This window comes from Passer domesticus, chromosome 10 (assembly GCF_036417665.1).
Source record: "Passer domesticus isolate bPasDom1 chromosome 10, bPasDom1.hap1, whole genome shotgun sequence".
NCBI lineage: Eukaryota > Metazoa > Chordata > Aves > Passeriformes > Passeridae > Passer > Passer domesticus.
In genome coordinates, this window is record NC_087483.1 from 19,476,120 (window position 1) to 19,488,627 (window position 12,508).

At 36.9% G+C, this 12,508-nt stretch overlaps 1 protein-coding gene across 12 annotated transcripts in view; it reads left to right on the forward strand.

The window, feature by feature from the left end:
- The window catches only part of PDE1A (phosphodiesterase 1A), a 198,916-nt gene that overhangs the window by 121,585 nt on the left and 64,823 nt on the right, over positions 1-12,508 (forward strand). Inside the window, exon 1 of one of the 12 annotated variants that reach the window (XM_064434265.1) lies at positions 2,731-2,945. The exons of the other annotated variants lie outside the window; for them this stretch is intronic. Coding sequence (XP_064290335.1) covers positions 2,890-2,945 — 56 coding nt within the window. The 5' untranslated portion in view covers positions 2,731-2,889. Of the gene's footprint in view, positions 1-2,730; positions 2,946-12,508 lie in introns of those variants that run through there. 12 annotated transcript variants of the gene reach the window in all.

Consider the following 12,508-nt stretch of genomic DNA (forward strand, 5'->3'; position numbering starts at 1 on the left):
GCATGTCGTTACATGTTGTTTCTTATATTTATCCCAAATATACAACCTTTTCCAAATTCAGTTTGACTATAGGGGCTAATAGCCAAATTTAGATTAAAACATTTGCTTGAAATAACTTTGGAATCTGTTAAAATTAGTATTATAGGGCACTTGGGTTTCTGGGAAAGTTTTATTTTGGGCTCCAGTGACGTGATATGGTGTGCTGTGCAATTCTACAGCAAAATAACCGGCATTATTTGAAAGGCTTAGTAGTATTTTCCATTGTTCACAAATGAAGCTTCCTCATTTAACAAATAGGGCTTCCTTGCTTTGCAAAACTGCAAATATTACAATTACAGATTTGCACCAGAGCAAAGTGTTCTCAGAAGCGCGGGCTGAACATTTTTGTCTCAGTGCTACAACAGCTGTGTTCAGGTGTCTGCTGTGCAGCTGCCCCACTCTGTGGGGCCAGGGGCTCTTCTGTTGTCTTTAGGCAGGTAAGAAATCTCAGAAAGCCATTGGGATTTTGAAAGAGTTGAAACAGATGTCTCAGTTATTGACAGGCCAGGTTTTTACTCTGTTTTACAGGCTCTTTATATGTTTTGATGGTTTCCTGAAAAAGAAAGCAAGTAGTCTAATTTTAGTAGAATAGATTGTATAAAGATAGAAGTGTGTGTTTATTTATATTACTTTTATGATGACTTTTTAGGAGAAAACTTCTATATGGCAATAGTTGTGCCATAGGCCAGAACCACGTCAAATAACTTCTAGTAGCTGAATTCTCTCTTAAGCAGATGGTTGTATCTCACTTTTTACAGTGTTGAGTGAATAGAAGTAAAAGAACAGAATTGCCACCTTCTTGGATGAGAATCTCAAAAACAGCTTTGTGTGAACATACAAATCTGCTACATTAAACACTTGCATAGATATCACAGATGTTTTCCACAACCTGAACACATTTATTTTCTAGTTTGTAGTGGATGAAGTGGAATTGTGTTGACAAATGCTGTTTTCTTTGAAAAAGGATAAGATACTAAGACTTTATATATCAGGAAGTTGTATGCAATGGTACTGGGCATGTTCATACCTGCACAATGGTGTTCATACCTGCACAATGGTATTCATACCTGCATAATGATTTTCAGAACATTGGGAAATGGGAAAGGCTTAAGCATTACTGATCATCCCTTGAAAAATGGTACTTGTACCATGGCCATGGCAAAGAGCAGGGAGAATGTCGAGGTAGCCGTAAATTCTACATAGAAAAAGAGCTTAGTAAAGTTTCTGTGACTGGTTTAGTAAGTTCCTCCTATTGGCCTGTGGTATAAAGTATCCTACATAAATTATTGTCTGTAATTTTTTATAAATGGAACTGGAGCTAAGGAAAGCTGAGCATGTACCTCCTGTCAGATAGACTTTTCAAATCCCTGTGGTCCTAGTTAGAATACAAGGAATTCAGATGCAGTGCCATTAAGTCCAGGCAGAATTTTGGTAATTAGCCATTTAAATGACCATTCAGTTGTTTTTTTGTCAGATGCTGATTCTTCTCCAAGTATAAGTGTTAGCACAACAAAAAAATATATGTCTCAATATCCAGTGTCCATTGTACTTATACAATTTGAACTCTCTAAAAATATCCTTGTGTTGCAAATTAAATGTTTTGGACTTCACATACAATCATAGACCTAAAAATGCAGTTGTTCAAGGTAAACCCTTTTTCCTTTTTTGTGGTGGTTATTTCAATAGAGGGTGTGTTGATAAACTACCTTTTAAGACGCTTCCGTTTTATGTAGCTCTTTATTACTAGCTAATTTCTGAAAATTTGCTTTGAGATTACAAACAAGTATGTGCTTTAGTTCCTTTTCTGTCCTCACATGAAAATAGAAGGGTATTATTTGGAGGGATTTTAAGGTCAAATGGACTGATACCAAGAGAAAGACAGGTGAGAGGCTGAATTCCACCTTTGTGATAAGCAGTCATGTCAGTTATGTTGGAGGGGTCAGGTACCATCTCACACAGCTAAGTGTGGAAAAAAAATCTCAGCTGTCTCTCCCCAGGGAACCACAATGTGTGTCCTCCGTTTGGAAGGGAGAGGGAAGCAGCTGGGAAGATTTAGTACTGGGAGACAGGAAAGAGGAGGTGGGAGCTGTTACACTGGAGCACTCACATGTTCCCTGGGTAACCTGGTAGTCAGACCTAGTAACTAATAAACTGTATTACAAAATAGAACCCAAGGTAGGAGAATAGAGCTGATTTGAGAAAACAAAAACATTGCCATAGATTTTATCTCATTGGTTTGGTTCCCATTTATGTTATGTCCAGTATGTTATTTGCCCAGAAGTGGAGATGGACTAAATCTCTGCTCCTTTAGTACCATTCTGGTGGTGTAAAAATGAATGTGGTGTTAAGAATGTATGTTGCTTTCCTATTCATGTTACTTAGGCATCACACTTGACTGAGAAGCGGGGTAAAACCTGGGTGCAGTGAGAAGTCAGGTTTTGCTAAATCAGGTTATAATCAGCCACAAAAGGTGAGGAATCATACAAAAAAGGGGTAACTGTGCTCCTGACATGTCAGAAGACTGCAGTATATATGTGCTTTCTCTGTCTCTGGCTTTCTCTCTTTTTTCTGTTCTCCTCACGACACATGTACGAGACCAGGCTTTTTATGTCATACTGCAGCAGTGGCACCATCCCACACACTCTCTGTCTCTAAGAAATGTAACCCTTCTCTCGCTTGTCTTCAAGTAGATTTCAGTGATTTCTGAACTGACTATCTTCTGCCTGAAGGAGTGTGTCTGCTTACCTGTAAAGAACTGACAGCCTAGGCTTGCATCAGTGGCTCAGGTACAGTTCTAGTGCCATTTGAGACACCCGGGGTGCCTGAGACATCCACCCAGGGCTGGCAGATATGACCCAGGACCAGCAGGACACCTGCGCTCTTCTGGAGCAGCAGCTGGCAACCAGGTGAGATACTCCAGGGCATCTCCACTGCAGCAAGATGCCTATCTTAGAGAACTGATTTGAGCCTCCTGTTTCTGGGCATGCTGTATGATTAGTATATAAAATGACTAATTAAGCTCCTGGTTTTGTTTTTGTTTTGTTCTGAGGCCAAGTTGCACAAATCTGTAATTACGTCGTCTTCCTCTGGCTGCTAATGGAACTGCTTGCACACGTAATTGCAGAGTGCTGGGGGTAAAATGTACAGAACTGAGCTCTCCCTCTCTGAGTGCTCTGGGTAGGCAGCTGCTCTTCTTGACAGGAACTTTTATAAATGACAGACCATTCCAAATTTGTCTTGTTCACAATATTACGGAAACAAAGCCACACAACTTTTTAAGCTGATAACTAAAAATGAGCATGTGTATTTTTGCACAGAAGGCTTTGCACTTCAGGGATTGTAAAATCTTCTGTCAATTCTGGCAGCATACAATTTGAAAGAAGCAAAAGACTAGATTATACAGCATCTCTTTCTGAGACCAGATTTATGTTTTGTGTGCCAGAACTACATTAAGCAAATCCTCTCCTTCCTTCTAAAGGAGTTAGCCAGCTTGTAGCTCTCAAGAATTTTCTTTTTTCAGGGATAAACATTACTTTGAAAACTTTTCCATGCACCTGGGTGGTGACCAAAGACAACAAATAATGGAACAGGAAACCATAATTCAATTCTTTACTATATAGAAAGCCTTTCAGATGACCTAACCAGCTTTTTAAAGAGGTTGATTTGGTTTTTTGGCTGCTGGAAATGGAAAATCTGTCTCTTTTATTGTATTCTCTGTACATTTAATCAGTTTGTAATCCTCTCCTTAGTTCTTTGCCTACACTGCTTTTCCTTCTAGTTCAGAGAACAAGACAGAAAACTGGGCTAGAGCATTCCCACTGAGATCGCTTTTGAACATACAAAAGTTGCAGACTGAACTGGTGGCATGGCTTTAGATGCTGAGGATTTAGAGCAAAATCAATATAAGAAGGATATTTCTGTTATTCCTTAAACATTTCCTGGCTTGAGATGAGTATTTGTAGTAGTTGTGGTATTTAATAGCTTTATTATAAATGCTGGTTTTCCCTCCCCATATCTACAGTTAATTCAGTTAATTATCTATTTTGTTAATACTTTTTCAAGTCTCATTTAAGGTTTTGTTTTAATATAATACCAAGAACTGAAATGTGTGCCAAACCTCAAACCTGAAAACAGACTAGATTGCCCTGTAGGTTGGCTCCTTTCCTTTGACCTCACTGAGAAAGCACACAGGCAGCAAAGTGAATTCTGGCACTGTTTGTTGGGTCATGGGAGGAAGCCAGTTCCTCCAGTACACCAGCTACAGGCAATTCCTTGGAAGTGCATCCTGTGCAGTAATATGTAGAAACACATCTCAAAGAAAAGGCATTAAAATAAAATTATTGATTTATTGTGGCAGTGAATTTTATTCTTTGTTGGTGGTTTGGTTTGGTTTTGGTTTTGTCCCAGATATTTCCATCTTTGTGAGTTCTGCAGCTGGTGCCAATGGCAGCTCTCTGTATCAATAGACAGGTTAATGTTCAAGGGACCTTTTGGCATCATGCCAGTTACGATTCTTCAAGCAGTTTAACAGAGTGTTTCTTTCTTTCTGATATTTATAGATATTTTCAATTGATGTGTGCTTCTCTGGAAAGAAAGAACTGAACTGAAATTTTCTGTCATTCTGTGAAAAATGACTGAACAAAGCAGGAACAAAAATCTACACTCTGCATTCAGGAATTTTACAATTTCCACATAGTAGATGCATTATGGTTTAGCTCTCAAGAACCTTCACCTTTTTTAACACATCCAATAATCCCATCTAGAATATTTGTCTTTTAAACATATTGGTCATATAAAAAAAATTGCTAAATATAATAATTAATATTCATTGTATTTCTCTGAAAGAGGTATAAAATGCAGAAATCAGAATCTGTTGGGTTTAGATCTTTAGATCAGGTACTTTTGTACAAGACAAAAGTCTCCAGCACAAGACATCTGTCCTGAGATGGCAATTTTGTGTCCAGCATAGTTGGCTCCATAGAGTCAAATGCAGCACTAGATTTAACTTTGAAGGGGATAATTATTATTTTCTCTTAGAAATTGAACTAGCTGAGGTATTATAGTTATAATGTGTATATATTCTTTTGCAAATAGCTCTTTTTTGAGGTGGTCTGAACTTAAAAAATATGGAATTTGTTATCCTTTTTTGGAGCTGAACACATGTTTACAGTGTAAAATAATATTGATAATAATTTATTTCTTAGCTGTAAGAGGAAATTTAATTTTGTTAAAAGGAACATAAATGGGCACTTTCTGTGTCTATTTCTTTTCCTTGTGAATTTTTACATATATGATTTCTTTTCCTCCTTCTCTGTCAGTGCTTTACTACCTGTAACTCTCTGAAAAGATGAAGTCAATTGCCTTAATTATGCACATGGAGAAACTACAGAATCTTGAATTAATATGCTTATTTTCATAGCTGGACATCCTGGCTCTTATTCCATTCTGGTGTCCTGGTCTGAGAGTCCATGGGGCAGATTATCAGAGCAGTAAAGCAGGGAGCTGGGAGCAGACTGGGGGCTGCTGTTGGGCTGCTGAGAGCTCTCCTGATAAAGCAGATATTCAGGAATTGGCTGATCTGTATTACGTCAGCTGAGCAGAGGTCTAGTGTACTCAGTGATGTAGAGCAACAGAGCAGTCCTTATCAGATGGGCCTTATCAGATGCTGCATGTGAAAATCAGCTGCTGAAGGCATAGAGTGCTTCTTCTGTCATGTACCACTCTGAACATTCAGGAAAAAAAGAAACTGACTGCAAAAGGCTTCTACTTTCTGTGCTCTGCTGATAAGAGTTTTCTGGCAATATACAGGCTTACTTTTCATAAGGAAATGCCAATTACTCAAACCCAAAAGCTTTTCTGATACTGTAAAATTTTCAGTGAAATTTTGCTTGAGAAAAACATTCTTGCTCGTAGCCTACTTGATGAAATCTATATTATTTGGAAACAGCTTTTTTGTTTTCTTCTGGAGATATATTGAAAGGTCTGCAAAGCTTTTGTGCTTTTGTTTTCTGTATTAAGTTATGTGAATGCCTATAGACTTAATTGTAAACATAAATGTCAAATACTACAATTGTGTGAAATCTGAAGGTGGAATGGAACAGGTAACTTTAGGAGAACCACTGTAACATTAGTACAAAATTAGACATTCTCTTTTTAAATTTTAGAAGGATAGCAAAATCCAGTAGCTAAATAAAAGTAGTCCTGTTCTTCTATAGGAGGCTGCTGTAAATGTTCTTACAGATCACATTACATTGTGTAATCCAACAGTAGAGTAACTGCTGAGACTTTTTGTTATTATTAGAGAAAACACAACACCATTAATCCATCTTACAGCAGTGTTTATATTTTTGATAATTATGAGCAGCTAGTCAAATGTAATGGCAGGTCTAATAAGTAGAAAATCTCTAAGCATAATGAATAGGATTATCATGATATTTTGATCTTATTTTTAAAATTCAAAATGTCTGAAAGGTCTGAAAATTCTCTTAACTGACTTTTATGGAGCTCCTATAATCCTATTTATAAAAGAAAAGATTTCAAGTTCATTCCCTGATGTAGGTCTGCAAAATACTGTTTAAAGATTTTTCTGTTTAAATAAGATTTAGGAGACAATATGTTTTGGAAAAGTGCCACACTTGTACAAATGTGGGATTGGGAAGTGCTGACAAGATTCAGAAAGGCAACTCAAAACCAACCTTATTTATCACAAGAAGACATTGGAGCAAATATAAAGTAGTTATAGTTTCCAAAGCAGATCTAGGCCTAACATGCATTAAATTTGCAGTTATAAGGGATTCTACTGAAAAACACAGTGAGGCTTAAGGTAGCATTTATTCTACCACCCATGAAAGGAAAATTTGATTGCTTTATGAGACACCTAAAACAGATAGTTTAAGATATATTTTTTAAATCTTCTGCTAGTAGATATCTGTTGGAGTTAAATGGTGCATGCATTAAAAGATTACAAAATCTAATAATTCTCTTGTTAAAGGTTATGTGTTTTCCTCTAAGGACATTTAATGTAATTTCAAAATCATTCTGGTGTGTACCAAATCTAGAACTTGGAGCTTGTAAGAGGTTCTCCAGCATTTCAAGAGAAACCAGCTATCCTGATCAAGTTGGTTCTTGGTATGTAACAAGGCTTGGGAGAGGAAAGGGAAGGTTCTTCCCAATGAAGTTTAGTGCTAAGTCACAAGTTCCAGCAGTCTGGATGTGTAGATGTGGGTATAGTAAGAGACAGCTTGGTACTCGTGTTGTTTGAGAAATACTTGTATAATGAATCCCTCCTCTGTGTGTGGGAGAGCTGTTGTGTCTTGCAAGTCCCAGAGTCCTGCCTTTCTGCACCAGTCACTTGGCTCAGCTGCTTTAGGTATTTTCAGGACTGAAATGTTTCTGAAGAGCACTGCAAATTAGTTTAGTGCATCTGAAGCACGAACTGTGCGTCACTGGTGACAACAGTAAAATATCCTTCATGAGCTGTTAATCCATGAATCTTTACCATATGCATGAGGTATTAATGAATTCTCTCTCTGATGACTCTTACCTGTCTTCATAACTGAAGTTGTTAATGGATTTGTAATGAAACTTTTATATTAAAAAAGTGCAGGTACTCTTCACTTAGAAAACACTCATTTTGTTTTTTCATGCCATTATACCAAAATGTGATAGAAAGCATGTGTGCTCATATAAACTAATTGAACTCCTCTGTGTGCTGTGAGATTCATGCCACCTAAAATTCTGACCTGTGATCCCTAACAGAAAAACCTGTATCATTGCTAGAGCTGGACTCAGAAGACTGATCTGTAGCAAGCTGCCCTGCCTAGTGCCTTGACTGCTATGTATTTTCAAGGGTGTTTCTTTCATATTGCAGATAAAAATGGGAAAAATTTGATCAAATAGTACTTATAAACTTAAACTGAAGCTGTGTATTGATAAAATTCCTCACTGTGGGAACTATACAGCTATGTGTAGGATGTTTTGCAGGTGAAAGGAAAGGTGAATGAAAATGCCCACTTAATGATGTTACTTTTCAGTTCACCACTTTGGCATGACTGTGTGAGTGCAGGGAGTTGAATGGCAGGAAAAAACCTCAACCAGACACCAAGAAATGAAAATAGAAAAGCCCAGGCTCAGTTTAGAGCAAAAGTGTTAAGGAACATAAGTGAGGAAGGTTTATAGGGGCAAAGTCAGTATTTCCTATGCCTGACCCCAGGATTAAAGGGAATGCTAAACAAGTTAAGGAGGTTTTCATGACTGGAACATGAAAATGCAGAGTGTGCATCCATGAGTCCAGGCAGGAACATGTGGAGAGAGCAGGGACCTGCCTATGTCTGCTCAGAGCTGGAGGCAAATGGGAAGGAATGGAAAGATGAATGGCAAAGCAAATGAAAAGATACAGGTTTTGTTGCTCTAATCTTTGCACTTGTATTTAAGTGTCCTTGGGATAAATGGAACAATGATCATTGGTGTTTAAAAAAATGGCCATCTCTTAACAACTTTCATAGGCTTCAGAAGAAAAGGGACTGTAGGTGCACAGTGCAGTTAGATTTGTGAGGTTGATGTAATTAATGAAAAAGAATCACAGGCTGGATTTTTAGCTTTAAAACATTAGGACAGTCTGGTTTGTAATCAGAGGAGATAAATTACTGGGTAAAAGTCAGAAATCTACCTCATAAAGGAATTATCTGCATGATTAAATTGTATGTTGTCATATTTGGGGGCTAACATCATGTGTAATCAAATATCTATCTGCATGTCAAGCTATTCTGCCTCTGAAATTAATTAATGTCATTTCTGTAAGCATGTTTGGGGTAGAGGTGCCAAGATCTCTTTTTTCAACATATCAGAATCTAGCAGAGTCCTTGTGGTTGAGTAGGAGCAGAAATTAATTAAATTTTATTTTAATTAATCCTCTTTAAGAGTTATTGTAATTTCCGAGATCATTTTGATAAGGTTTATTTCTTTTTACTGTAAGAATATTTTACTGTGCTGTTTTGTGTCCTTTTAATGGTGTTCCAATTTGAATTTTATTAAGGGTATTCCAGAAAAGAGTCTGAGATTAACTATTCTGGATTAAAATTTAAACTAAGTACAGTGATGTGACATCAAAATAATAGTCATAGTGAATGAAAATCTTAAGAATAGACAACAGGCATTTTAAGGCAAAGAATATTTTAAATACTCCCTGGATTAACTTCACATTAAATCTGATTCACCTTATACAAATACCTTTCCTTATCACCTGATCTAGGATCTACTGGAGAAAAAATTATTACATTGTTTCTTACTTACATTTCTTCTCCATGTAAAATACATTAACATGTATCCAACAGTAGAATATTAGCAAGATTTTAAGATATAGGCTGACGTATGCAGAGTTAGGATCACATTTGTGAGGCAGCAAATTTCAATTAAGAAAACTGTAGATAAATAAAAACATTACACAAAATACTAAAAGTCCTTTGATCTCCAAACAGTTATGCCATGGATCATATGTTTTTCTTTGGGTGCTCCTATGCCTGTTTTTTTGTCACTGTTGTTCTTGCATATATAACTTTAATTGAATGTTTCTGGGCCTTGAGCAAATTTCTTCATAAAAATACATCAGCATTGTTGCTAGTGTAATTACTGTATGAAATGCCAGTGTCTATATTTTGTCATATTCTTGTTTCCTTCATGTTCTCTGGTTTTTTATTTTAGAGGGAGTCTTTTGCCTGATGTTTTTGCTTATTCTCAGTTAATTAATCAGGCATTTCAACACAGCTCTCCTAGAAAGGATGCAAATACATATTTTAATAATTTTGCATCTGCCTTAGATCTTAAAATGATAGATTTAGATCTCTTCATTGCTTGATCCCACAGCCCCATGGGGAGTGCACCCTTTCTACTTCAATTTATATGTAATGTATATTTATATGGAAATACTGCCAATAAGATTTTTGCTACAAAGTTTTTAATAAGCTGGAGCAAAGTTTTCAGCTATGTATTTACATTTCATTTGAGTATTTTACTATCACTGTACTTTTTTTAGGTGTATCCTCTGAATGATAACAAAGATGTTTGGATTTTTTCTCCTTTCTTTGTGTGTATCACTGCACAAGATGAAAACCCCTGATTACTGTTGACACTGAAATCTTTCACACATCTTTTGGAATCATGTCCTTGAATCTTTAAATCCATTTAAAAACCAGAGTCCACAGAAATGAGTGTTGCTTACAAATGAACCCCTAATTATAAATAATTGTGAAATATGCCATTAAGAAAACGTCAAACCCTAGAGAAATAATAAGCTGAGATATACATGAAATGGCTTAGAAGGCTCACTTGCTGGTAAAGTCAAATACAAGGAATATACTGACCAGTGCACAGGAGATGGCCAGGCCCTGCCCAGGGTCCAAGCCAAACAAGCACTGCCATTTGCTGACCTAGGAAAGTGTGACCAAAAACATGATATCCATCTGATTCATCGACATTTTCACATTGTCTTTCCAGAGTGAAACTGCAGAGAGGCTCTAAACACTCTCACTAGCCCTGAGCTCTTACTATTGAGGTGTGCTTGGCTGGGGCAGAGCTGCAAGCCCACATTGACCAGAACCAAGCTGTTCATTAGCATTGCACTTGGGTGTCTTGCTCCATCACCCATTCAAAAACATCTTGCATGGCATATTCATGGCATCCTGCAGGTGAAACCAATGCATTGGTAGGAGACTACTGAACAAGGCTCTTTCTCGTTTGCATTAATTTTAGGAAATTTTGCTGCTGTAGACTTTGCTGTACTATTTCTCTATGGTCTTTCTTCAAGCACTCCCTTGTGATCAATGCCTGGACTGTTTGCTGCTGTATTAAAACTGGCCTATTCTCCTTGAAGGAGGCTAACTTCTCTGAGTAAAGGTATTCTAGATTGAAGTGAATCACTTGATTTCAAAACTGAGAATTCCAATTAAAAATATGCTGTAGTGAAGGATCTGAAAAGTAATGGAAAATGAAACAATGTATTGTTTGAGAATATGACAGGCAAATCATAGTATGTAGTTACACTTTCTAAGAAACTGTTTTATCACCTATTTTGCTTTTATACACACAGACTTCTTCCTTAGTGAGTGTGTAAACAAACATTATAATATTGAGTCAAGAACTGACTAGTTTTCTATTTTAAAATTAAAATATAACCAGGCTCTTAACTTGAATGGAATGGCAATGCTTTGTAGAGAAACTGAAGGACAGTGATTCATTCAGTAGAGCTATGAAAAATGAAGCAAAATTTGGGAATGTTGTTAGTCATGACTGTAAGCAAGTTGAACCTTTCAGGTTAGATTTCACACCCCTAGAGAAGAACATTTAGGGATGTTGTACTGTCATCACTTTGAAAAAGTCACATTTTAATTTCTGCATCCTCAAAAGAGACAGACATTAAGGACAGAAGGTGGGTTCATTAGAAGGTCGGCTTGAAGTTTTCTTATCAACAAAGTCTTGCTAGACTCCCAGTAATTTTCCTGCTGAAAGCTCTTTCTGATAAACAGAACATTTTCAACCAATTCACAAGTAATTAAACATAGCTGCATGTATTAGTTCTGTGGTTAATTTTGAGACCAGTTTAGGACTTCATTTAGAGAGTAATGGGGCAGTGTGTCATTTAGCAACTAAGATAGTCCATGTTGTTTTCTTCATGAGTATTCTATGATCAGTTTGAGAGCTAGGTTCTAAATTTTCAATTTAATCTGCTTATAATATGTGTAAAGTGTATCTAAACAGGCAAATTTAAGTTGTCTATGTTTGCTAGATTTTCTGATTTTAAACAAAACTAGAAAAATAACACTTCTGCTCATAGAGTTGGATTCCACCTTCTGAGGGATGCTGTATTTCAAATCAGGAACATCAACAAATTAGAAACTATGAAAATATGGCCCCTATTTAGTCAATAGGTCAATAATCAGGTTGGTTTAAAAGCATGTCTTCATATCAGGAAAGACAACGTGATTAGCATGTGAGGTTAGTCCATCTTGATGAAGCAGAGGAGTTAAAGTGCTTTGTGGGGTGTGTATGAACACAGTCTCATCAAAGTCCTGAGCACAGTATGGAAAACAAAGACAGTTCTGGTAAGGATAGCTGCCTGTCCCTTCTTGGAGTCCTCTAGTTTAGAGCCATGTAGGAGAAACTCTTATATTTTGTGTGATTTAAGGCAAAAAAAACCCTGCAAGAACTAAGGAATGGCCTCTAATCCAATCTGCCTTCCAGGCCTACAAACCTGAGCTCTTTATAGCGAAGCGCCAGGCACTCTGCAGGCTGAGGAGAGTGGCAGCTGCATACCAGCACTGGCTACAAATGATATTTTATTTGGTTTGCTGCACTTCCTGTCACAGCTGTGTCCAGAAAAAAACAAACAGTGTCCATATAGACCATATATACTCTCCGCTTGCTAATGGATTTAGTATGATATTGTTCAGGAATTGCTTTTTTGGAAATCTTTTTT